The 27222-nt window shown below is 38.3% G+C and overlaps 1 protein-coding gene across 1 annotated transcript in view; it reads left to right on the top strand.

Moving 5' to 3' along the window:
• The window catches only part of LOC308438992 (cathepsin 7-like), a gene marked incomplete at both ends in the record, with an annotated part of 94563 nt that extends 69381 nt beyond the window's left edge, over positions 1-25182 (top strand). The window contains 6 exons of the mRNA XM_080940562.1: positions 21779-21901; positions 22010-22153; positions 22646-22870; positions 23312-23474; positions 23956-24073; positions 25086-25182. Of these exons, the coding sequence (XP_080796688.1) occupies positions 21779-21901; positions 22010-22153; positions 22646-22870; positions 23312-23474; positions 23956-24073; positions 25086-25182 (870 nt within the window). The remainder of the gene's footprint in view (positions 1-21778; positions 21902-22009; positions 22154-22645; positions 22871-23311; positions 23475-23955; positions 24074-25085) is intronic.
• Between the last annotated feature and the right edge of the window lie 2040 nt (positions 25183-27222).

Genomic DNA, 27222 nt, shown 5'->3' on the forward strand with positions numbered 1-27222 from the left:
CTTGTTTTTACTAGGCTGTATTTTCCCTCATTGTATTGGGTTTTCCACCTATAATTCGTTGTAGTGCTGTGTTTGTGGTCAGATATTGTGTAAATTTTGATTTGTCATGAAATATCTTCATCTCTCCATCTATGGTTTTGATAGTTTTGCTGGGTATAGTTGCTTGGGCTGGCACTTGTGCTCTCTTAGGGTGTGCATGATGTGTGTCCAGGCTCTTCTAGCTTTCATAGTCTCTGTTGAGAAATCGGGTGTGATTCTGATTGGCCTGCCTTTATATGTTTCCTGACCTTTTTCCCTTACTTCTTTTAGTATTCTTTCTTTGCTTTGGGCACTTGTTGTTTTGACTATTATGTGTCGCGAGGTATTTCTTTTCTGGTCCAACCTATTTGGAGTTCTGAAGGCTTCTTTTATTCTCATGGTCATCTCATTCTTGAGAGTAGGGAAGTTTTCTTCTACGATTTTGTTGAAGATATTTATTGTGCCTTTTAGTTGATACTCTTCTCTCTCTTCTATTCCTATTATCCTTAGGTTTGGTCTTCTCATTGTGTTTTGGATTTCCTGGACATTTTGGGTTAGGAGCTTTTTGTTTTTTGCATCTTCTGTGGATGTTTTTTCTATGTTTACAATGTTGTCTTTTGCCCCCGAGATTCTCTCTTCGATCTCTTGTAATCTATTGGAAATGCTTGCTTCTGTGACTCCTGATTTCTTTTTTTGGTGTTCTGCCTCTAGGGTTATCTCTTTTAGTGTTTTCTTTATTTTGTCAATTTCTGTTTTAAATTCCCTCTTCTATTCCTTCATTTCTTTGGTTCTGTTTTTCTCTAGTTCTTTGAGTTTTTTGAGTGTTTTTCTTGTTTCTTCTTTAAAAGCTTCTGATTCTTTTTGCTTTTCCTTCCATTCTTGTTTAAGTATCTCTATTAGCATCTTGAAATATGATTTCAGGTCTGTGTCTTCTTTTTCTGGAGTGTTTGGAATTTTGATGTTTGCTGTTATGGGAGAGCTGTGTTCTGGTGTTGCCAGGTTGTCTTGGTTTCCTTGGAATATACTCTTTCGCTTCCTCTTGCCATTTTGTTGTCAATGATATGTTCTTGCCTTTCCCTTGTATCTGGTCTGTGTCCCTGGATCTCCACTGGTCCAGGTAGCAGATGGGCCCAGCCCTGTTCTATGCCTCAGAGTCACCGGGTGGGAACAGAGGTTCCAAAGTTCTGTTCCTGGTCCCCTGATCAGTCAGGTCGGAGGATGTGCCCCGCGTGCGCACTCCGCAGAGATCTCTCTGTTCCCCGGCCGCCAACATCTCCCACTCACCAGTCTCTCCACTGTAGGAGCTGGCGGTCTGCGTGGCAGATGGGCCCGGCTCATCTCCGCGCCCTGAAGTCGCTGCCAGGTGGAAACAGAAGTTCCAAAGTTCTGTTCTTGGTTCCTGGATCAGGCAGGTCGGAGGGCGCGCTCCACATGCTCACTCCGCAGAGATCTCTCTGCTTTTTGGCCGCCCAGATCTTCCACTCACCAGTTTCTCAACCCCTAGGGGCTGGCAGTCCCCTTAAGATGTTTTCTAGTTCCATTCATTTGCCTTAGAAATTCATGAAGTCATTGTTATTAACAGCTAAGTAATATTACATTGTGTAAATGTACCACATTTTCTGTTTCCATTATTCTGTTGAAAGACTTCTGGGTTCTCTCCATATTCTGTGATTACAAATGATGCTGTTATGAAAATAGTGGAGAATGTGTTTTTGTTATATGTTGGAGCATCTTTTGGGTATATGTCTAGCTGGGTCCTCAGGTAGTACTATGTCCAGTTTTCTGAGGAACTTCCAGAGTGATCATCAGAATAATTGTAACAGCTTAAAATCCCACTGACAATGGAGGAGTGTTCCTCTGTATCTACATCCTTACCAGCATCTGCCTTCACTTTGGTTTTTGATCTTAGCCATTATCTTAGGTGTGAGATGGAATTTCAGGGTTGTTTGATTTGCAATTCCCTGATGATTGAGGTTGTTGAACATTTATTTGGGTACTTTCTGGCCATTCAATATACTTTATTTAAAAATTCTTATTTAGTTTTTTACCCCATTTAAAAAATAGGATTATTTGGTTCTCTAGATTCTAACTACTTGAGTTCTTGGTATACATTAGATATTAGCCCTCTATAAGATGTAAGTTTTGTAAACTTTTTCCAGTCTTTTGGTTGCTGTTTTGTCTTACTGAGTGTCTTTTGCCTTACAGAAGCTTTGCAATTTTATAAAGTCTGATTTGTCAATTCTTGATCTTAGAGCATAAACCCTTGGTGCTCTGTTCAGGAAATTTTCCCCCTTGCCCATGTATCCAAGACTTTTCCCAATTTCTCTTCTATTAATTTCAGTGTACCTGGTTTTATGTGGAGGTTCTTGATCCCCTTGGACTTAAGCTTTGTACAAGAAATAAGTATAAACCAATTTGTATTCTTCTACATGCTGACTGCCAGTGGAACCAGCACAATTTGTTGAAAATGCTTCCTTTTTATCCACTTGTTGGTTCTAGCTCCTTTTTCAAAGATCAAATGACCATAGGTGTTTGGGTTCATTCCTGGGTCTCCAATTCTGTTCCATTGATCAACTTGCTTGTTTCTGTACCAAAACCATGAATTATTTATCACCATTGCCTTGTAATACAGCTTGAAGTCAGGGATGGTGATTCCATCAGAAGTTCTTTTGTTTGTGATAATAGTTTTCCATATCTTTGATTTTACTAAAAGACTAGATATATTAACAGGACCTAGCACTTTGCGGCATACAGGAAATGCACCTTAGTGACAAAGACATACACTACCTTAGAGTAAAAGGCCGGAAAATATTTTTCCAAGCAAATGGTCCCAAAAAACAAGCTGGAGTAGCTATTCTAATATCAAATAAAATCAGGCTAGACAGATGGCTCAGCAGTTAAGAGCACTAACTGCTCTTCCAAAGGTTCCCAGTTCAATTTCCAGCAACCACATGGTGGCTCACAATGCTTTGTAATGAAAACCAATGCCCTCCTCTGTTGTATCTGAACACAACAACAATTTACTCACATTAAATAAATAAATAAATAAATAAATAAATAAATAAATAAATAAATAAAATTGACTTTAAACCAAAGGTTATAAAAAAAGATCAGGAAGGACACTTTTTACTCATCAAAGGAAAAAAATACCTAGATAAACTCTTAATTCTGAACATCTATGTTTCAAATGCAAGGGCACCCACATTTATAAAAGAAACTTAACTAAAGTTCAAAGCATACACTGCACCACAGACAATAGTAGTGAGATACTTCAATACTCCACTCTCATCAATGGACAGAGAATGAAAAAAGAAACTGAAAAAAGACACGGTACAACTAACAGAAGTTATGAATTAATGGAGTTAACTAATATCTACAAAACATTCCATCTTAAAACAAATGAATATAGTTATTCTCAACAGCTCATGGTACCTCCTCCAAAATTGACCATACAATTGGTCACAAAACAGGCCTCAAAAGATACCAGAAGATTGAAATAATTCCATGCATTCTATCAGATCACCATGGACTAAGACTGGCCTTCAATAACAATAAAAACAATAGGAAGCCAACATACACATGGACGCTGAACAATGCTCTACTCAATGATAACTTGGTCAAGAAAGAAATAAAGAAATTAAAATCATTTTAGAATTTAATGAAAACAAAGGCAAAACATACCCAAACTTATGGGACACAATGAAAGTAATGCTTAGAGAAAAAAACCCATAGTTCTGAGTGCCTGCATAAAGAAATTGGAGAAAGCATACACTAACAGCTTGACAGAACACCTGAAAGCTCTAGAACGTAAAGAAGCAAATATACCCAACTGTAGAGGACAGCAAGAAATATCCAAACTCAGGGCTGAAATCAACCAAGTAGAAACAAAAAAGGACTCTAAAAAGAATCAACAAAACCAGCAACTGGTTTACTGAGAAAATCAACAAGATAGATAGACCCTTAGCCAGACTAACCACAGGGCACAGAAACATTATCCAAATTAATATAATCAGAAATGAAAAGCGAGGCATAAGAACAGAAACTTAACAGAGGCAATTCAAAAGTCACCAGATTCTCCTACAAAGCATATACTCAATAAAACTGGAAAATATGAAAGAAATGGACAATTTTCTAGACAGATACCAGGTAACAAAGTTAAATCAGGATCAGATAAATCATCTAAATAGTCCTATATCCCCTAAAGAAATAGAAGCAGTCATTAAAAGTCTCCCAACCAGGAAATAAAGGGACAAATAGAGGAACAGGAATTGGAGAAAAGATCATCCAGAGACTGCCTCAGCTGTGGATCCATCCCATATGCAGCCACTAAACCCACACACTATTGCTGACCTCAAGTAGTGCTTACTGGCAGAAACCTGATATGGATGCCTCTTCAGAGGCTCTGTCAGTGCCATACTGATACAGAGGAGGATGCTTACAGCTAACCATGGGACTGAACACGGGCACCCCAATGAAGGAGATAGAGAAAGTACTGAAGGAGCTGAAAGGGTCTGTAACTCCATGAGAAGAACAAAATAATCAACTAACCAAGCCTACTACAGCCCCCAGAGTCTAAAATACCAACCACTGAGTTCAGTTGGAGAGACCCATGGCTCCAGGTGCATATGCAGCAGAGGATATCATTGTCCAGCATTAATGAGAAGAGAGAGACCTCTGGTTCAGCGAAGGCTCATTTTTCCAGTGTAGGGGCAGGCCAAGGCACTGAGGTGGGAAAGGGTGGTTGGGAGAGGGAGCACCTTCATGGAGACAATGGGATGAGTAGAGGGGATAGGATTGGGGAAAAGGGAATAACATCTGAAATGTAAATACAGAGAATATCCAATAAAAATAGGTCTAATTTGGCTTACAGTTTCAGGATAGCTGTCCATCATGTGGTGTCAGGAACTTGATTCTAGCCTACAGAATGCTTGTGTTTACATTGATTACATAATGTAGGTGATCCTTCATATGGATGCTCAGAGGCTTGTTTCCATGGCGATCTCAGATCTTTTCAAGTTGGCCTTTAAGACTGATCATCACAGGAGGTTTGACCATTAAGAAAACTGTTATGACAAGATAGACTGCTAACTTTTAAAAAGACTCTTGGCTAAGTGAAACCCATATAATGCAAATATTACCAGCTGCAATTGTTTGTATCTATAATTAGTAGGATTTACATTTTATATTACCAATTACTTCCATGGCACAAATTCAGTAAATGATATGAAAATTGGCCCAGCATTCCTGGCTGTCAGGGTTGGTCTTTCATATCTTCTTGCTTCCCAGGAAACCTGAAGGGCTGAGGGCCTTAGGCTCTAGACTCAGGCTCTGTGGTGAGCATTCTTCCTGTCACCAGACTCTTACTACGCTTCACATCTGATTACTATGTTATTTCAGCAGTTTCTTCTAGAGTCACGAGATGCCCCACGCAGCTCCCATGCGTCCATTTCTATTTTATTCTAAGAATTTTGCTTCAGTCCAACCAAAGCCTAGCTTTCTGCCAACAGACTTCTGGATTCTTCCAGTGGTATCAGTTGTCTTTATTGGGCTTCTCCTTGCAGGTCACCATTAATTCTTATGCTAACATGTGGTGGACAATTCATTATTTCTTTTGGGCTTAGACCTCATGGTGAGTGTCATTCAGGAAATCAGGAGTATCTCTGTCATCATATTACCAAGCAGTCTCTTCATGGGAGATGAAATAAAAAGCATCAATTTAAGGCAAACATCAAACAAGAAAGTTCTTTAGAAGATGTGCTGTCAGAGCTGTCCTGCTCTCATCCAAGTGGCAAGATGGCTACCCCTGTCCTAAACACCAAGGAAGAATGACTGAGGTGGTGTGAATAACTACTGCTTTATGTGCCTGTCCTGTATTGTCAATGGATCATTACTTTGCAGTTGGAAAATGAAATGAGCTCAATAGAAGCACCATTCAGTAGCTGCTTGCATGTAAATATGTCTTGCTCTAATATGATTCTATAAACACTCTCATTTATACAAAAATAAAGTCTCCCAACCAAAAAGAAGACCCAGGACCAGATGGGTTTTGTGCAGAATTCTATAAGACCTTCATAGAAGACCTAATGCCAATCCTCTCCAAACTATTCCACAACATAGAAACAGAAGAAACACTATCCAATTCATTCTTTGAAGCCAGAATTATGCTTGTACCTAAACCACACAAAGAACCCACAAAAAATAAAGAGAACATCAAAGCAATTTCCCTAATGAATGTTAATGCAAAAAGTACAGAATACAATTCTCACAAACTGAATTCAAGAACCCATGAAAATGATCATTCACCATGATCAAGTAGACTTCATCCCACGGACGCACGTGGGGGGGCATTTGATCATCTCATTCTTAATTTCTTTCTTTATTTCTTCTTTGATCATGCTATCATTTAATAGAGCATTGTTTAGTTTCTAAGTGTATATGGGCTTCTTTTTTTTTGTTGTTATTAAAGACCATCCTTAGACCATGGTGACGTGATAGGATGCATGGGAGTATTTCAATCTTCTTATATCTATTGAGGCTCGTTTCTTGACTGATTATATGGTCAATTTTGGAGAAGGTGCCATGAGGTGCTTTGAAGAAGGTGTATTCTTTTGTTTTAGGATGAAGTGTTCTGTAGATGTCTATTAAATTCAATTGGTTTATAACTTCTGCTAGTTTCAGTGCATTCTTGTTCAGTTTCTGTTTCCATGATCTATCCATTGACGAGAGTGGGGTGTTGAGGTCTCCCACTATTATTTTGTGGTTTGCAATGTAATTTTTGAGCTTTATAGGGTTTCTTTTATGAATATGTGTACTCTGGTATTTAGAGCATATATGTTAAGGATTGAGAGTTCCTCCTGACAAATTTTCCCTGTAGTGAGTAAAAAGTGTGCTTCCTTATCTTTTTTGATAACTTTTGGTTGAAAATCTACTTTATTTGATATGAGAATGGCCACTGCAGCTTGCTTCTTGGGGCTGTTTGCTTGGAAGGTTTCTTTCCAACCTGTTACTGCTTTTAGTATTCTTTCTTTGCTTTGGGCACTTGGTATTTGGACTATTATGTGTTGGGAGGAATTTCTTTTCTGGTCCACTCTATTTGGAGTTCTGTAGGCTTGTTTTATGCTCATGATCATCTCATTCTTAAGGGCAGGGAAGTTTTCTTCTACAATTTTGTTGAAGATATTTACTGTGACTCTTAGTTGATATTCTTCCCCCTCTTCTATTCCTATTATCCCTAGGTTTTATCTACTCATTGTGTCCTGGATCTCCTGGACATTTTGGGTTAGAAGCTTTTTGGCTTTTGCATCTTCTCTCACTTTTTTTCTCTGATTTCCATGTTGTCTTTGACCCTTGAAATTCTCTCTTCCATCTCTTCTAGTCTGTTGGAAATGCTTGCATCTGTGACTACTGATTTCTTTTTTAGGTTTTCTACCTCCAGGGTTGTCTCTTTTAGTGTTTTTTTAAAATTGTTTCCATGTCCATTTAAAATTCCTTCTTCAATTCCTTCATCTCTTTGGTTCTGTTTTCCTCTAGTCCTTTGATTTCTTTGAGTGTTTTTTTGTTTCCTCTTTAAAAGCTTCTATTTCTTTATGTTTTTCCTTGTGTTCTTGTTTAAAGTTCTCTATCACCATCTTGAGGTATGATTTCGGGTCTGAGTCATTCTTTTCTGGAGTGTTTGGCATTCTGCTGTTTTTTTCTGTGATGGAAGATTGGGTTCGGGTGTTGCCAGGTTTTCTTGGTTTCCCTGGGGTATGTTTTTTCACTTTCCTCTTGCGATCTTGTTGTTTGTGATTATATGTGGTCTTGTTGTCAGTGATTCGTTCCTATCTATCCCATGTATCTTGCCTGTGTTCCTGTATCTCTGCTGTTTCCGGTGGCAGATGGCCTGAGCATTTGATCTACATGCACGGGCCCTCCAGGTGGAATTCCAGTCTTTAAGGCATAGTTCCTGCTCCCCTGAACCAATGGGGGCCACTTTCCACAAACTTGGCCCAGACCTTTCTGTGCCCCGGATACTGGCAGCTCAGTCTCAGCAGGACTGTGTCCCTGGATCTTAGCTGTTCCTTGTGGCAGATGGCCTGAGTGTTTGGTGGGTTACTTCTCTTACAAACACTAGTCTAAGGGGTCCAATATACTTCTACAACTGTCTAGGCTATAACCATTAGTCTTAGTTCCTAACAGAAGTTGATTGTAAGACCCTAAGTTTTACATACCTGAGTCATAGAAGGTAAGAAATATGAGTAGAGTACTAACCTAGAAGTTTCATTCCTACTGAATAGCTTTCATAGTGCAGGAAGGTGCTATGCACACTAATACTGTAGAAAAGTAAACATTAGTATTACTCATAATGGAACTCTGGGATGTACAATAGTGATTAGCATCATACTACATGCCCACTTATGCAATAGTAGCATGAATTTCATGGGTCTATATTAATATCTGATTCACAAGATGAAATAAATACCTCAGACCATTATTCACATAAAATATACTTCTAAAATGCTACCAAATCACCATGATATTAATAAACTTAAAATGACTTATTATATCCCCCAAATTAATGTATCTGTCAACCCACTTATGGTTGCTACTACTTGAAGCAGATAGTCATTAAGACAAAGACACTTAGTCAAGAATACTAAGAGCCTGCAAAGTGCTCAGTGGGAAATGAAACAGATACACAACTACTCTTCCTTCTGGTTCAGATATCACTGAAAGGATATGGTGTAAGACCCAGAGACAATTGATGACTACAAGGAAACAAAATTTTCAGGGCACATTAGGAGAGCTGTACAGATGAACTCACATTTAATGTAAAAACAGAGAGTAGACACATCTAAGACAAACAAAATGAATCCCCGCATAAATAAGGCAGCAAGGCATGAAATGGTATTCTTGGACATGGAGCTCCTGGAAAGTTTTATCTTCTAGAGGAAGCAGAATTATCGATTTCTAAGACTATAGGCTCTGGTAATCCAGCCACTTTGGGAAATTTCCATACACCCACAAATTTTTGCAGAGCAATAATTAGTCTTCATTAAAAAAAAAAAGTGTCATGGAAAGTTGTATAACTAAGGATGTTCAGATCTTGGAAGGAAAGATAGAGTGGGGTAAGTGTCAGCTAAGAGCTCCCATGAAACTCTCAAGGATCTAATCAGAAAAATGAACATAATTCTAGGGATCATTTCAGTTGCTTCTTACTGTTCTAGAACATCCTCTAGAGTGGTGTAATGGGGAAGGTCCTGTAAGCAGTGTGCTGATGTGAACATATTATACACTGAGAAAGTTGTTTAAAGCTTGATGCTGTCTTGGTGAGACCTGATCCTGTAGAGGTTGAAAAGCTTTACAATCTCCTTTTATTCTCTTCTGAGAATTGTACTTTTGTCCTTGAGTGTCTGTGGTAGAATAGCAATAAGGACTCATTAAAAATTCAGGCAAGATCACTGAATAACGACTTGCAGCAAAGGTGAGAGAGTCTGATGGTTTAGGGAAACTTCTGAGTATCAGGCTCATCCTTCATGCATCATAATGAAGGACACCAGCAAGCTTTGGCCAGACCCTACTATCAGTCAATGAGTGACACACTGGCCTTTCATTAATGCTATTATAGATTTCTTTTTCTCCCAAAAACTCTGGGAAAGAATTGTCTCTGTCTCAGAGTACCTCCATTGGATACAAACATTTACTACATATATGAGACCCTGTTCAGGGCCTCACAAAGAGAAATTCTTGGCAGACTTTTAGGACAACAGACCAGATTCACAAACTTTCTGTACAAAAAATGATATCTTTCTCTAAACTACACTTCAAATTTGGATATAGATAAATAATGTTAATATATTTAAATTCACAAGTCAAAAAGTATTATGAAGCAGTTGTATCTAAAACTGAATATTTACATTTCTTATTACACAATATGAAGTTTTTTTGCATATGAAAAATTAAACAATTTTAAGAAGCAGGCTAAGGAAATTATTTAATTAAATGTTTTAGATTTCATTTCCAGGAGGTTCTCTTTTATAAAATGTAGGATAAACTTACACTTTACTATATATGCTTTTATACTTATCATAGAGAATGAAGCAGCAATCACAGGGCCTGCATGGATCTGAACTAGGCCCTCTGAATACATGCAGTGGTTAATTAGCTTTGGGCCTTTGTAGGACTTTTAACAGTTTGAGTGGGTCTGTATCTGACTTACCTATCTACACCTGGGACACCTTTCCTCCTCCTGGGTTGTCTCTTCCATCTTTACCTGAGTGTCTGTGTCTAGTCTTATTCTCTCTTATGATGGGTTCAGTTGATATCTCCGTGAGTCATGCTCAGCTCTGAAGAGGAGCACTGGACTCAGGGAAAATGGGAGGTGGGAAGAGGGTTACAGGAAAGACCAAATGCAGATGAGGTTTCAATGAAGATGTATTGTATGAGGGAAGAATAAAGAAAAAAAAGTCTTCCTAGATCTCGTGGATGAAACTGACACTGATCCTGACCTCACATGAAAGAACCAGTTTGCATCCTGTCTCCATCTGCACCCAGAGCTCAGTCTGTCCCATGGCCCTGTGGACCCAAAACCTGCACATAGAGAATTGCTCTCTCAGGAGTGCTCTCACTCCTAAGTCTATAGGTGACACCCCACTTTCTCTGCACTGACTGTCCAAGGAGAGACCTACTGGGAATTTGTAGGGCCCTGAAGCTGTGTGGTGGCCGGGTATAAGATTATTCCTTTCTCCATCTGTGCCCAGAGCTAAAGCTGTCACATAATCCTCCAGACCCAAAACCTGCCCAGAGAGAGCTGGTCTCAGAGGAGCACACTCAGTCCTAAGGTCACAGGTTCACAGGCCCACAGCTGTGACAAGCTCCAGTCAGAGACAGTGAGACCAGCTAACATCAGAGATGACAAGATGACAAGAGGCAAGTACAAGAACACAAGCAACAGAAATGAAGAAAACTTGGCATTATTAGAACCCAGTTTTCCTACTACAGCAAGTTATGAATATACCTACACACCAAAAAAACAAAAACAAAAAAACCCAAAAAAAACCAAAAAACCAAAATTTGGATTTAAAAATCACATCTCATGATGATGATAGAAGACTTTAAGAAGGACATAAATAAATCCCTTAAAGAAATACAGGAGAACAGAGCTAAATAAGGAGATGTCCTTAAAGGTGAAGCACAAAAATCCCTTATGGAGTTAAAGGAAAGCACAACTAAACAGGTGAGGGAATTGGACAAAACCATGAAGGATCTAAAAATGTAAATAGAATTAATAAAGAAATCACAGAAAGAGACAATCCTGGAGATAGAAAAACCTAAAAAAGATATCAGGAATCAAGATGCAAGCATCACCAACAGAATAAAAGAGATTGAAGAAGATATCTCAGGGGTGGAAGATACCATACAAAACATTGACACAATAGTCAAAGAAAATACAAAAAGCTAAAAAGCTCCTAACCCCAAACATCCAGGAAATGCAGGATGCAATGAGAAGACCAAACCTAAGTATAATAGGTATAGAAAAAAACAAATATTCTCAACTATAAGGATCAATAAATATCTTCTTTAAAACTATAGAAGAGAGTGAAACAGCGGTGAGCTAGCTTGTGGTCCCCCACTTTCCCCTCCCCGTCCCTGCTTGCTCCAGGTAACCAGAAACCCTGCATCTGGCTATTCCCAGCTGAACAACAAGGAGTGAGGAACGCACTCAGACTACCCTCCATCAGGATCAGCAGTGAGCCAGCACCAGACAACACAGAAGTGAGAAACTGTACTCAGACCACCCGCCACCAGGAAGAGCAGTGAGCCAGCGGTGAGCCAGCTGTGATCCAGGGACACAGGTCTGGAACAGAAGTGAACTGGCGGTGAGCCAGCAGTGAGCCAGCAGTGATCCAGCAGTGATCCAGGGACACAAGACTGACAACAAGAGGAAAGGGAAAGAACGTACCCCAGGGAAACCAAGAAAACCTGGCAACACCAGTACCCAGCTCTCCCATCACAGGAAACAGTAGAATGCCAAACACACCAGAAAAAGAAGACACAGACCTAAAATTATACCTCAAGATGATGATAGAGATCCTTAAAAAAGAACGGGAGGAAAAGCATAAAGAATTAGAAGCTTTCAAAGAGGAAACAAGAAAAAAAAGTCAAGGAACTCAAAGAAGTAGAGGAAAACAGAACCAAAGAGATGAAGGAATGGAAGAAAATTTAAAATGGAAATTGACAGAATAAAGAAAACACTAAAAGAGACAACCATAGAGGTAGAACACCTGAAAAAGAAATCAGGAGTCACAGATGCAAGCATTTCCAATAGACTACAAGAGATGGAAGAGAGAATCTCGGGGGCTGAAGACAACATTGAAAACAGACAAAACAGTCAGAGAAGATGCAAGAACCAAAAAGCTCCTAACCCAAAGTGTCCAGGAGATCCAGGACACAATGAGAAGACCAAACCTAAGGATAAAAGGAATAGAAGAGAATGAAGAATATCAACTAAGATGCACAGTAAATATCTTGAACAAAATTGTAGAAGAAAACTTCCCTACCCTTAAGAATGAGATGACCATGAGCATAAAACAAGCCTACCAAACTCCAAATAGATTGGATCAGAAAAGAAATTCCTCCCGACACATAATAGTCAAAATGCCAAGTGCCCAAAGTAAAGAAAAAATAATAAAAGCAGTAAGGGAAAAAGGCCATGTACTTATAAAGGCAGACCAATCAGAATCACACCCGATTTCTCAACAGAGACTATGAAAACTAGAAGAGCCTGGTCAGACATCATACAGACCCTAAGAGAGCACAGGTGCCAGCCAAAGTTGCTATACCCAGCAAAACGCTCAATCAACATAGATGGAGAGACTAGATATTCCAAGACAAAACTAAATTTACACAACATCTGACAACAAACCCAACACTACAACAAATTATAGGTGGAAAACCGATTACAACGAGGGGATCTACATCCCAAGAAAAACAAGAAAATTTCTAAGCAAGAAAACCAAAAGAAAAGAAGAAAGACACACAGGCACAATTCAACCTCCAAAAGAAAAAATTCAGGAAACAGCAACCACTATTCCTTGATATCTGTTAAAATAAATGGATTCAGTTCCCCAATAAAAAGACATAGGCTATCAGACTGGATACATAAACACAACCCAGCAATTGGTTGCATACAAGAAACTCATCTCAGAGACAAAGACAGACATGATCTCAGAGTAAAAGGGTGGGAAAAACTATCTAAGCAAATGGCCCCAAGAAGCAAGCTGGAGTCGTCATTTTAATATTGAATAAAATATATTTTCAACCAAAAGTTATCAAAAAAGATAAGGAAGGACACTTATTACTCAATACAGGGGAAATTTGTCAGGAGGAACTCTCAATCCTTAACCTATATGCTCCAAATACAAAAGCCCTGATATTCATATAAGAAACCCTACTAAAGCTCAAAAGGTACATTGTGCCCCACACAATAATAGTGGGAGACCTCAATACCCCATTCTCACCAATGGACAGATTAGGGAAACAAAAATTGAACAAGGATACTGTAAAACTAGCAGAGGTTTTAAGCCAACTGGAATTAATAGATATCTACAGAACATATCATCCTAAAATAAAAGAATACACCTTCTTCTCAGCATCTCATGGCACCTTCTCAAAAATTGACCACATAATTAGTCCCAAAATGAGCCTCAATAGATATAAGAAGATTGAAATACTCCCATGCATCCTCTCAGACCACCATGGTCTAAGGATGGTCTTTTACAACAAAAATGACAACAAAATGCCCACATAAACATGGAAACTAAACAATGCTCTGTTAAATGATAGCAAGGTCAAGAAAGAAATCAAGGATTTTCTAGAATTCAATGAAAACAAACAAACAAAAAACAACAACATACTCAAACCCATGGAATGCAATGAAAGCAGTACTGAGAGGAAAACTCATAGTTTTGAGTGCTTCCAAAAAGAAACTGGAGAGAGCATACATAATCAACTTGTGAGCACAGTTGAAAGCTCTAGAAAAAAAAAAAGCAGACACGCAAAAGGAGTCGATGGCAAGAAATAATCAAACTTAGGGCAGAAATCAGCCAAATAGAAACAAAAAGAACCATTGAAAGAATAAAAAAACCAAGAGCTGGTTCTTTGAGAAAAATCAACAAGATTGATAAACCCTTAGCCAGACTAACTAGAGGGCAAAGAGAGAGTATGCAAATTAACAAAATCAGAAAAGAAAGTGAAGAAATAACAACTGAAACTGAGGAAATTCAAGAAATCATCAGATCATACTACAGAAGCCTATACTCAACAAAGCTGGAAAATCTGGAGGAAATGGATGAATTCCTAGACAGATACAAGGTACTAAAGTTAGATTAGGACCAGGTAAACCATCTAAATAATCTCATAACACCTAATGAAATAGAGGCAGTCATCAAAAGCCTCACAAACAAAAAAAGCCCAGGTTCAGATGGGTTTAGTGCAGAATTCTATGAGACATTTATTGATGACATAATACCAATACTCTCCAAACTATTCCACAAAATAGAATCATATGGAAAACTACCTAACTCATTTTTTTTGAAGGTACAATAACCCTCATTCCTAAACCACATAGAGACCTTACAAGGAAAGAGAACCTCAGACCAATCTCACTTATGACCATTGATGCAAAACTACTCAACAAAATCCTTGCAAACCAAATTCAAGAACACATCAAAACGATCTTTCACCATGTTCAAGTAGGCTTCATCCCTGGCATGCAGGCATGGTTTAACATACAGAAGTCTATCAATGTAATCCACCATATAAACAAACTCAAAGAAAAGAAGCACATGGTCATCTCACTAGATGCTGAGAAAAATTTGACAAAATTCAACACCACCTCATGTTAAAAGTCTTGGAAAGAACAGGAATCCAAGGCCCATACCTAAACATAATAAAAGCAATATACAGCAAACCAACAGCCAACATCAAACTTAACGGTGGAAAACTTGAAGCAATCCCACTAAAATCAGGGACTCAACAAGGCTGCCCACTCCCCCCCTACCTATTCAACATAGTACTGGAAGTTCTGTCCGGAGCAATTAGACAGCAGAAGAAAGTCAAAGGGATACAAATTGGAAAGGAAGAAGTAAAAACATCACTATTTGCAGATGACATGGTAGTGTACTTAAGTAACCCCACAAATTCAACCAGAGTACTCCTACAGCTGATAAACAAGTTCAGCAAAGTGGCTGCATAGAAAATTAACTCACACAAATCAGTAGCCTTCCTATATTCAAAGGACAAACATGTGTATAAAGAAATTAAGGAAAAGATACCCTTCACAATATTCATTGCAGCTCTATTTATAATAGTCAGAAGCTGGAACGAACCCAGATATTCTTCAGTAGATGAATGGATACAAAAATTGTGGTACATTTACACAATGGAGTACTACTCAGCTCTCAGAAACAATAGCCTAATGAAATTCTCAAGAAAATGGATGCATCTACAGAATATCATTTTGAGTGAGATAACCCAGTCACAATAGAACAGACATAACATGCAGTCACTGATAATGAAATAGTAACTCCAGAAAGCCCTGAACATCCCAGGAACAGCCCACAGACTGTGTGAAGATCAAGAAAAAAGAAAAAAAGTATATATTTTAATTAAATTAGAACTGTATCACATCCCCCTTTTTTCCTACAGCCCCTTACAGTTTCTCTCCTATCTCCTCAAATTAATAACCTCTTTTTTTATAGTATTGTTACATATATACATATATGTATGTATAGGTACCCACAAATACTTTATCAAAACCTTATAAAAATGTGTTTGTATGCTTTTATGCAAAAATGCTTAAAAATCTGTACATTTATCTTTGTTTTTAAAAATAATGTCAAAAAAACTGTAGAAGATAACTTCATTAACATAAAGAGATGCCTATGAACATGCAAGCCTACAGAACTACAAGTAGATTGGACCAGAAAAACAACTTTTCTTGTCACATTATAGTCATAACACCCCAAATGAACAAAAAAAAAAATATTAACAGCAGCATATTTTTGGAACATTTCATCCTAACACAAAGGAATATATTTTTTTCTTAGCACCTTATGATACCTTCTAAAACATTGACCATATACTCAGTCATAAAACAGGCCTCAGCAGATACAAGAAGATTGCAATACTCCCATGCATCTTATGAGATCAATATGGACGAAGGCTGGTCTTATATAACAACAAAAACAGCAGAAAACAACCCATATACACATGGAAGCTGAACAATGCTTTAGTCAATGACAATTTTGTCAAGGAAGAAATAAAGAAAGAAATAAAGGACTTGTGCAAAGCTCAACTCAAAATGGATAAAAGACCTCCACTGAAAACCAGATACACTGAAACTAACAGAAGAGAAAGTGGAGAAGAGCTTAGAACACATAGGTACAGAGGAAAATGTCCTGAGCAGAACACTAATGGCTTATGCTCTAACATCAAGAATTAATAAGTGGGATCTGATAAAATTGCAAAGCCTCTGTAAGGGAAAGGTCACTGTCATTAGGCAAAAACTGCAACCAACAAACCGGGAAAAGAGTTTTCCTACTCCTACATCGAATAGAGGGCTAATATCCAATATACACAAACAATTAAAAAAGTTATACTCCAAAGAAATTCTATTAAAAGTCCTATTAAAAATGAAGTATAGACCTAAACAATGAATTCTCTACTGAAGAATACCAAAATAGCTGAGAAGCATATAAATGATCAATAAATATCCCTAGTCATCAGGGAAATGCAAATCAAAACAACCCTGAAATTTCACTTCTCACCAGTCAGAATGGCTAAGATCAAATGACAGGTGACAGCAGATGTTGTGGAGGATGTAGAGAAAGAGAAACACACCATTGTTGTTGGGATTGCAATCTGGCAAAACCACTCTGGAAATCAGCCTCATGATTTCTTAGAAATTTTGATATAGTACTACCTAAGGACCTAGCTATACCACTCATCAGTATATACCCAAGAGATGATTTAATTTATAACAAGGACACATGCTTCACTATCTTCATAGGAGTCTTATTTATAATAACCAGAAGATGGGAAGAACCCAGATGTTCTTCAACCAAGGAATGGATACAGAAGATGTTGTACGTTTACACGATGAAGTACTATTCAGCTATTAAATACAATGATTTCATAAAATTTTAGGGAAATGGCTAGAACTACAACATACCATCTCAAGTGTGGTAACCCAGTCACAAAAGAACACACTAGGTATGCACTCATTGGCAAGTGGATACTAGCCTAAAAGCTGAGAATACCCACGAAAAAAATTCACAGACCACATGAAGCCCAAGAAGGAAGACCAAAGTATGGATGCTTCTGTCCTTTTAAGAAGGGGAACAAAATACTCACGAGAGGAAATATGGGGATAAACATTGGTGCAGGGACTTAAGAAAGAATCACTCACCTTGGCATCCATCTCATATGCAGCCACCAAACCCAGTGACTATAGCTTAAGCCAAGAAGTACTTGGTGGCAGGAGCTTGATATAGATGTCTCCTGAGAGGCTCTGCCAGAGCCTTACTAATACAAATGAGGATGCCTGCAGCTAACTATCAGACTAAGCATGGGGACTCCAATGGAGGAGCTATAGAAAGGACTGAGGGAGCTGAAGAAGTTTGCAACCTCATAGGAAGAACAATATCAACCCACCAACTCCTACCCCCAGAATTTCTCTGAACTAAAACACCAATCAATGAATCCACATGGAGGGAGCCATGGCTCCAGCCACATAGGTATTAGAGAATGGCATTGTCTGTTATCAATAGGAGGAGAAGCCCTTTGTGCTGTGAAGGCTAGTTTTCCCAGTGTAGGTTAATGCCAGGGCACTGAGGTGGGAGTGGGTGGTGGGAGTGAAAGCATCTGCATAGAAGCAGGGGAAGTGTGAGGGGGCATGAAGAAGAGGTAAAGGGGATATCATTTGAATTGTAAATATATAAAGTATCCAATTAAAAAAAAAGATTAAACTGGTCCAAAACACTCCTAAAGCATTTCATTAACTTAGAATCTTTGTATTCTCCAGATCCTATTAATCTCAATGTACATTCCGGAGATTCGTCACTCCAAGCAGGCCAGCATACTCAGATGCACAGTTGTGTTCATCCACTGTAATTAGAAATGTTCAGTGAGTGTTATGTGCAGTTTATCCGTCTGTAATATCTTTCAATATTCAAAAGTTCAATTATAGGTCACAGAGGAAATGAGTTTGCATGAAGGAAATAATGCAGAGGAATGAACGTAAAGTAAGGGAAACTGGACATGTGGGACACAATCTCTGAAATGAAGATGCATAACAACTACTGTCTCAGAACAAAAAAGAAAGAACCAGTACATAGGTGATGAGTTACCTTATATGATAAAACTTATACATGAAAATGTTCACAGTGGTGAAGCATGCAGACGAAGGGTGGTACTAACTACCTTTCTAGTATAGAGCAATAACATCAAGTCAAGTCAAGACAGAGCAGCTTCTAAAGGGAAGGTGAGCTACAATCTGATTCCTTGATCACAGTTGATATTTGAGGGCATCTCAGAGATTCCTTAAGGCTATATAAGAAGGCAGTCATGATTTGATGAATGTGCCTGGTCATCTGGTACAATAATGGATAAAAAGGTAAACTGTTGCCTAAGAACTTATCCTGTGACACTCACTAGATTATAACTAGGAATATTTTATTAAGGACTATTGTATATAAGGCTATCAAAATGAGGACAGCTGCCCAACTCAACACATGTTCACATAACAGAGTTTAAAGTCAAGGAGGAGGCTTGGGATCTAAAATTGCAAAAGTATTGCAGCAAAACGGTATCAGAGTGGAAGGGCTCTCTGGCTGGATACATGTTGAAGCTGTTTTCTACAGACAGGTAATGATGAGTGGTCACCATGGAGGAAGAGAAAGTTGATTAGATTTGATGGGTGATCAGATAACAATAATGACTTGTAGTGATGACATATCATGATTCTTTACAGAAATAGAATATTAGAAGGAAGTGCATAACATTGTTATCAGAGTTTCAGAATTCTGAATGGGGCACACCAGGTATTATTAAGTAGAAAACGAATGATTAGGCATTTCAAAGACTTAAGATCGTAATACTGTATTACTCTTTATGACTTAAAATATTTTTCATAGTTTATGTTATATTTTAAATTTTATTGGTTATGTTCAGATTTTGTACAAGTTGGGTATAGGGTGTAGAGTAGAAAGGTATCATACATGACTTTATTGATTAAAGGAAGCAACAAAACTCCACATTGAATACAGAAACAGAATGTGGTGTATCCATGTAATAAAAATAATGTAACTTGAGAAGAGAATGATAATTTGAATGTACATTCTGGGGACTACCTTATTTCCTTATATACACCCTTTTAATACTGGTACTGTGGAAATTACTTCCAACATGGCTATGGTAAAAACAAAAACAAAACCATTCCACCTATGGTAGCAAGCAAATCCCTAAACAGAGAAAATAAAGTGACCAGTGTTGGGGTTAAAAACATGGTTTACAGGATTATTATGTCTGTAGTTTTCTGAAGGTAGATGAAAATCTTTCCTACTATATACTTGGTGATGTTTACATACCAATGGTGGTGTCCCAAAAGTCATTAAATTTTATACCTAAAATGTTAATATGGGAAAATTTAGACAATATGTGTTACTGAATGAGAAACTAGACAGGTCTGATGGTGCTTAGTAATCAGTACTCCACTTAATGCCAAGTAGAGAAACATCATAGTTTCATGAGAGCACATGTACTAGGGCCTTCATTTCTCCACTTGGCTTTGGCCTCGAACAACACTTTCTATACAGTTACCCTGCAAGTTTAGCCTTTTTTATGAGTATTAGTTGTGTTCTTCCGTGACACTGGAAAGAATGCATGCCTTGTTCTGTGTTCTCATAGGATCCCGATAAAGCTATATATTAAACATGAAATACAAGTGTAGAATATACTATCTCAGCCTACTTCGTGCTGGCAACACATATTTTACTCTAAACGAAGTGCTAGGAAGAGGTCCTCACAGTGTCTAGGAAACTTCCGAACTCTCTTTTTGAGGTACGCTGTGACAAAAATGACTGGCTATCATGTGCTCTATAGCCTAAAGGTTGTTTCTGTTACACGCTCCGTGAAGGTCTAACTGTCCACTAAAGGCAACCCACATCCACCCCTCCAGGACAGGTAAGATGATCTCAGTAGAAGCCTGGAGGCCGGATCCAGTGATCCTTTTGGCCAATCAGAAGAAGGAAAAGGTTGATGAGGAGGACTGACTTGGTACTTAAATTCTGAATGAGGTGTTGCTAGGCCAGATCCTGACAGCCCAGCAACCTCTGAGGAGCTGGTGGAGTGTACCAAGACGGCAGGAATCTCCACAGGTGCGGCCCTGCTTCTGCTTCTGCTGGAAGAAAACCTTGGGAGAGTCCTTGAAAAGTAAGGCAGGCCCCCGTAAATATTTTTTAAACTTCAGCAGCCATATTGGGTGGAAGTTGGGGAGGGTATAGATGTCAGAGGGGAAACCAAGTCACTCTTGGATCCAGGTTTTTATCATTTCCGGTCCTTTGCACGTCTGGTAATGTTCAGAGAGAAGGCACAGTAGGATATGTTCATTTCACCCTGAGCATAGATATATAATTTTTAAACATCACCATCAGATAGAAGCTTATTTTCATGGTTTTTATATGCAAAGGAAATGGTCAGTGTGATTTCTCTAGGCAATAACTATTGGAGGCCTGGCTTATGAAACCTGGCTTGTCCTGATCATGAAATCCTAAAATGTCTTTATGTATTGCCTCATCATCACTGGTAGCATTGGCTTTCAATATCCTTCCAATGTGAGATTTTTTTTCTCTCACTGAGGTACTGAAAGTATGCCAGTGTCTCAAGGTAGAATAAAGTACTTGTAGCTTTCATCTGTATATTTCTAAGGAGGGAAATCTAGGATATTTTCTTTGGAAAGAGAATGTCTCAAACAAACTCATCTCTAGCTCTGTATTAGAAACGGATGTGACACAATCTAAGCCCCTAGCCCAGAAGAAACTTCTGACGTACAATCACATGCTACATTTCCAGTGCATGCCAGTTTTCATGGCTAGAATTTAACCTACACCCTGTATAATTTTATGATAAAACTAAATGCCATCCAGAAAAATTTTAGTCCAAATTAATATTTAGCCATTTCCAAATTATTTGAGTAAATATCTAGCAGAGTAGTTAGAATTTAAATCCAGCATGGATAGAATAATTTATAAAGATTGTTGGTGTAGTCTCTGATTTGTTTTTCTTTATTCTCTAGGTACTTGGAATATGACTCCTGCTGTCTTTCTGGCCATTCTATGCTTGAGAGTAGCCTTGGCTGCTCCTACGCTTGATGACAGTTTGGATGTTGAGTGGGAGAAATGGAAGAGGAACAATGCAAAAACATATAGTCCAGTAGGTCACATGGACATGAAAAGAGGGTCATGATAGAGAATTCTCTCTGATGTTGGGTTTTCAAGGGTATAATAGCAGTCATAGAAGATACTACCTGAGGTAGTAATGTAATATGGGCTGAATACAAGATGGCCACCATGTCTGTTCATCAGGGTGTTGAGAGTGGCTTAGAGTGTTACACTGGGATTGCTCTATATGATCTCTAGACATTTGTAGTAATGAGTTCACCTGGTCAGCTAGGGCAGAGGCGTAATCAGAAGTAAATGCTGACCATTACATTCATTTTCAGGAGGAAGAAAAACAGAGGAGAGCAGTGTGGGAAGAAAATGTCAAAATGATCAAATGGCACATGGTGGAGGATGGCCTGTGGATGAACAACTTCACTGTAGAAATGAATGAATTTGGTGACATGGTGAGTGTGACTTGAATTGTTTTACACTTCTGCTTTTTTTTTTTTTTTTTTTTTTTTTTTTTTTTTTTTTGCTGTTTACATGGAGTCTTGATGTTCTTTTCTGTGAAGACCGGTGAAGAAATGAAAACAGTGATGGCAGATAGTTCATCTCTTACTCTAAGAAATGGCAAACGCATCCAGAAACGCAACATCAAAATCCCCAGTGTGCTGGATTGGAGAGAGGAAGGCTATGTGACTCCTGTGAGAGTCCAGGTATGATAGCATCACATGTTTGTATTACCCAACTACTAAGAATACAACATGCTATTGACATGTCTCATTTGACTGTGGTATGACATGCTGTTCACTTAACACTTTTCTATAACCCGAAAGCCACAGGTACTGTCCTTAGCATTCTGTTGCTAGTAACAAGTGCTTCTTGGTTGACCCAAATAATGAGGAAACCCCAATACATTCCTTAGCAATTACATGCCCATACATGTACAGCTTCATTTCCTTGCCTTACTTTTTTTGAATCTCCACCTAGTGGTTCCATAGATCATAGCTTTATGTGTATATGTGTATGCTTGTTGGGCTACCCACTGGAGCAGGAGACACCTCCCTAAGGAGACTGACCTCTCTTACCTAGGTATCCATTAAATGCTTAGAGTTCACTTTTCTGACAAAGTATAGAACTGGTTGAGTTATTGTTCCAGTTAGAATTTTTTATTTTTTGTATATGGCATTCTGTTTTTCCCTGCTCAGGGAGCATGTGGTGCATGTTGGGCTTTTTCTGTGGCGGCTTCCATAGAAAGTCATCTGTTCAAGAAAACAGGCAGACTGATCTCACTGAGTGTACAGAATTTAATTGACTGCACAGTAACCTATGGCAATAATGGCTGTACTGGAGGCAAACCTTATGCTGCCTTTCAATATGTGAAGAACAATGGAGGTCTGGAGGCCGAGGCAACCTATCCATATGAAGCAAAGGTAAGTGAGCTTCCTGGATTGTCATTCCAGTTCATGTGGGCAAGAGGAAAATGTTAGAAAAATAAACTATTAAAATTTTGCTCACATTGACTGTAGAATCTCTCTGTGCACCATCAGTGCTGCCATTACAGTACCCAGCACTGCACAGTTGTTTGAATCCAAGGTGCCAGTTTCTATACACATGGAGAATGGGCAAACCATTCCACATATAATACAGTTCTGCACCATGAAATTTTCTTATGGATAAGAGATATTGTTGAAGACATGAGAGCTGATTTTCAGCTCCAAAGACCTTTGTAACATTTCACTGCCTGGGATCATGAATACAGAAGCACAGACACAAGGTGTTTCATTGCAAAGTATAGAGTGCTATTGTTTTTGGATCATGCTTTCCAGAGGGTAGATTGAAGTCACCAAGTCTTGTAACTTTATCTTTTATAGCTGCGGCACTGCAGGTACCGTCCTGAACGGTCTGTTGTTAAGGTCACCCGCTTTTTTGTTGTCCCAAGGAATGAAGAAGCCCTAATGCAAGCTCTAGTAGCTCATGGGCCCATCGCTGTTGCAATTGATGGTTCACATCCATCTTTTAAAACATATCGAGGAGGTAAACATGTTTTCTTCTTAATAGTAATGAAGACTGCTAGTACCTCTTTGGGATGTACCATGTTGATGTCCAATTATTGTGTGTTATCTAATGTATGTAAGCTTTTGTGCTTATCCATGCACTAATCAACTATATTGTTTCTAGGAGACGTGATATTTCGATGCACATGAGCACTTCATTATTTATCACTATTATTTAGCTTTGTAAACTCCACCTTTCTCCACTTGATATATCTTAAGTTTGCCTTTCTAGAACTGAATTCTAAAGAGTACCTTGAATTAAGTAATTTGTGTTCTGTTATGATTTCCTGAAATGACTTTCTATTAGTAAAACTATAAGATGTCAAAGAGTCTTCTGATATGGGTTTAAGGAATGATTCTTTGTCATTCCAATCAAGTCAGAAAATGTCTCACTTACTGTTACTGCCTGTGGTCACTATCAGCTTCCTGGAACCTTTCATTCCCTCAACTTTATTTTTCAGGTATGTATCATGAGCCAAAGTGCAGAACTGATGTTCTCAGCCATGGTTTATTATTGGTTGGATATGGCTATGAAGGCCGTGAGTCAGAGAACAGAAAGTACTGGCTGCTAAAGAACAGGTATAAGTTCCAAAACTTATTTGGTTTTAAGATCTAAATGAGCTTTTTGTTAGTAGTTAGATTTCAGATACTAGTCACAGAAAGCATTGTTGCATTAAACTGAAAAAGGAACACGTTTCTTGTTGTTCAAATGTGTGTGTGTGTGTATGTGAGTGTGTGTGTGAGTGTGTGTGTGAGTGTGTTTGTGAGTATGTGTGTGTGTGTGTGTGTGTGAGTGTGGGGTGTGATATTGATATTCGTTGTCTTCCTCGGTGCTTTCCATCTTATGTACTGAGGCTCAAGTTTCTCTGATCCTAGAGTTTTTTATTTTGGGGTTATGCTTACTGAGTTTATTCCAGTTTTGTCCTGGTTTCTGCAATTACAGTTCGACTGAAAACTTCTTATCTTTACAAAAATACTATTTTCATTTATTTGCAAATTGTGTGCTTGTATGAATGATTTTTTTTTGTGTGTGGAGATAGATGCTTCTTTATTCCAGAAAACATAAATTCCCCCCAGTGATCCAATTATAGAGGACTGTGAGCTTACTTACATGGGTGCTGGGCAGAAATTTCTTTTTTCTGTTGAAGAAGTCTAAGGTGACCCTAGTCTGAAGCTGTATCTTCAGCCTTATCTTAACTTTAAGTAGAACTTGGGATTAAACTCCAGAACTTACATATATGTAACCTTGCTGAACTCTCTCTTTTACTGCATCAATTAACATATATGGCCACTGAGTTCAGATTTTATTTTTGGTTTCTGTGGGGCCCAATATCATATTTGTGGCATTGATGTTCTGTTTTTCAATTGTTATTTCTGAACAACCTGTTGGTGGAAAGACATCTCAATCTTCCATGCTGTGACTTTTATTGTCTTCTATGAGATAATTATTGTTACTCTGGTAGTTGACCATCTGCCCTTTCTGATGTTTTCTGTTCAGTTGGCCTGTAGTTCAGTGCTCAGATGCAGATTTGTTGTAACAACCCATTCTACTGTTTCTTTTTTTCTAAATGAAAAACCTGATTTCTTTCAGCTATGGTGAACGATGGGGAGAAAAGGGCTACATGAAGCTTCCCAGAGGTCAGAACTACTGTGGAATTGCTTCTTATGCCATGTACCCTGCACTGTGAGCTGCCTCTGTGTATCAAGGAACAAAGATATTAAGGCAACAGACACAGAAGAACCTTATCCTATTCAAAATGGCCAGCCTGTGCTGTATAAAAGACATTTGGGTCAATGAACAGCAGGGTAGGATGGGAAATTTGTGGTATGCTTGCTTTAGTAAGTCATGACCACTTCTGGAACCATGTTCTGAACTGATTTGTATAAGTGACTCCTGTAATGATGTGATTTTAGTTTTTTTCACTATACCAAATGCTGCTCTTAAAAATAAAATTTAACTACAAAGGAATCTATCATTTCTACTTTTGTGCAGTTAGATAACCCTAAGTCTTCTTGAAAATAGAACTTATTGTGGTTCTGATGTTATAAGTGGAGGAGTGGGTGGGTCTTTTTTAATGGACACTACTTCATAGTTGGTTTTTGTCTGTTTATACAAACAACTCTAGTCTAGAGAATTACATGAAATGTCTGTGCTTGACATTTTTAACTGACATTACTTAACTCAGCTTCAGTTATTGCCTCTCTGTGCATGAAACCGAGCCACTTGCTGCTCCATTGTACGGTACTTGGCTGTGACTATCCCCCTTCACCATTTCAATCTTTTATGACCTTCTTCATACTGAGTCAGAGACATCAAGGTAGTTCTAGCTTCAGCTACAGGAATACACTTTGAGAAGTCTATTTCCTTACCATACTGAGTGCTGACATGGTCATTTATAACCAGGCTTTCACATGCACAGAACTAGTATATTTCTGCTTATAGATTTTATAGCTTGGGCATACTTATCTGATGCAGTTTGCTTTGCCACAGGCATGTATTTACAGAAAAATAGCAACACATACTTCTTAATACTTATCCCATTGGGATATTCTATGTATCACTATCTGTGGGCTCAAGAGTTTAGGGCAGGCATTAGACTATATCCCCAGTGTAGTCAGGTCTCATTTCAGCTTCTCAGTGCATGACTTGAGAGATTGGCTTTTGGGTTTCAATAACCTTACTTGCATGGCCATTATCTAGAGATAGTTCAGGGAAGTAATCTTCTTAATATCTAGGTTGACAAGTAAGTCTGCTTAGCCAGAATTTGCTTTGCTTCACACTTTTTTTTGTTTAAATCTATCCTACTTATTACTTTTATAAAGACATTGCATTATTAATACAACAAATTTGTGGTTGGGCATATGATTAACTGCAATAGAATTGGAAGGGGTGGTACACTTTTATAGTGACATTTTTTCCTATACTTGATTGCAGCTACAAGTCAAAGCAAAATTTATCCTATTGCTGTTATCCTGAACTTGAAATTCATCCCCACTTTTCATTTTATCTGGATCAATTCCCTGTCTGTCTCTCATTAGAAAAATAACACATGTCTAAGAGATAACAAGAGCTATAACAAAATAAAATATAAGATGAAACTAAATCCCCACATTTAATTTGGACCAGGCAAACCAACAGAAAGAAAATAAGGGCCCCAAGAGAAGGGACCCTTATTCATACACCGAGGAGTCCCATAATAGTACTAAATTGAAAGCTATAAAATATGTACAGAGGACCTGGTACAGACACATACAGACCATGTACATACTGTTTCTGTCTCTGTGAACTCATACGAGCCTTGCACAATTGGTTCAGAGGGCTTTATTCTCTTGCTGTCCTCTATACCCTGTAGCTCTTATAGTGTTTCTGCCATTTCTCTAGGGTATTCTCTGAAATCTGGAGGGAGGGATTTGGTAAAGACAACCCATTTAGAGCTATGTGTTTGCAAGAATTTTATTGAGTATTTATTGAGTTCATGAGGGAAATTGATCTAAAGTTCTCTTTCTTTGTAGGGTCTTTGTGTGGTTTAGGAATGAGCGTACTTGTGGCTTTAAAGAATGAATTGGTTAGTGTTCTCTCTGTTTCTATTTTGTGAAATAGTTGGAGAGTATTGATATTAGGTCTTCTATGAAGGTCTGATAGAATTCTGTACTAAACCCATCAGGTCTTGGGCTTTTTAAGGTTGGGAGGCTTTTGATGACTGCTTCTATTTCTTTAAGGGTTATGG

The sequence above is a fragment of the Micromys minutus genome (assembly GCF_963924665.1).
Source record: "Micromys minutus genome assembly, chromosome: 1".
Taxonomy (NCBI): Eukaryota; Metazoa; Chordata; class Mammalia; order Rodentia; family Muridae; genus Micromys; species Micromys minutus.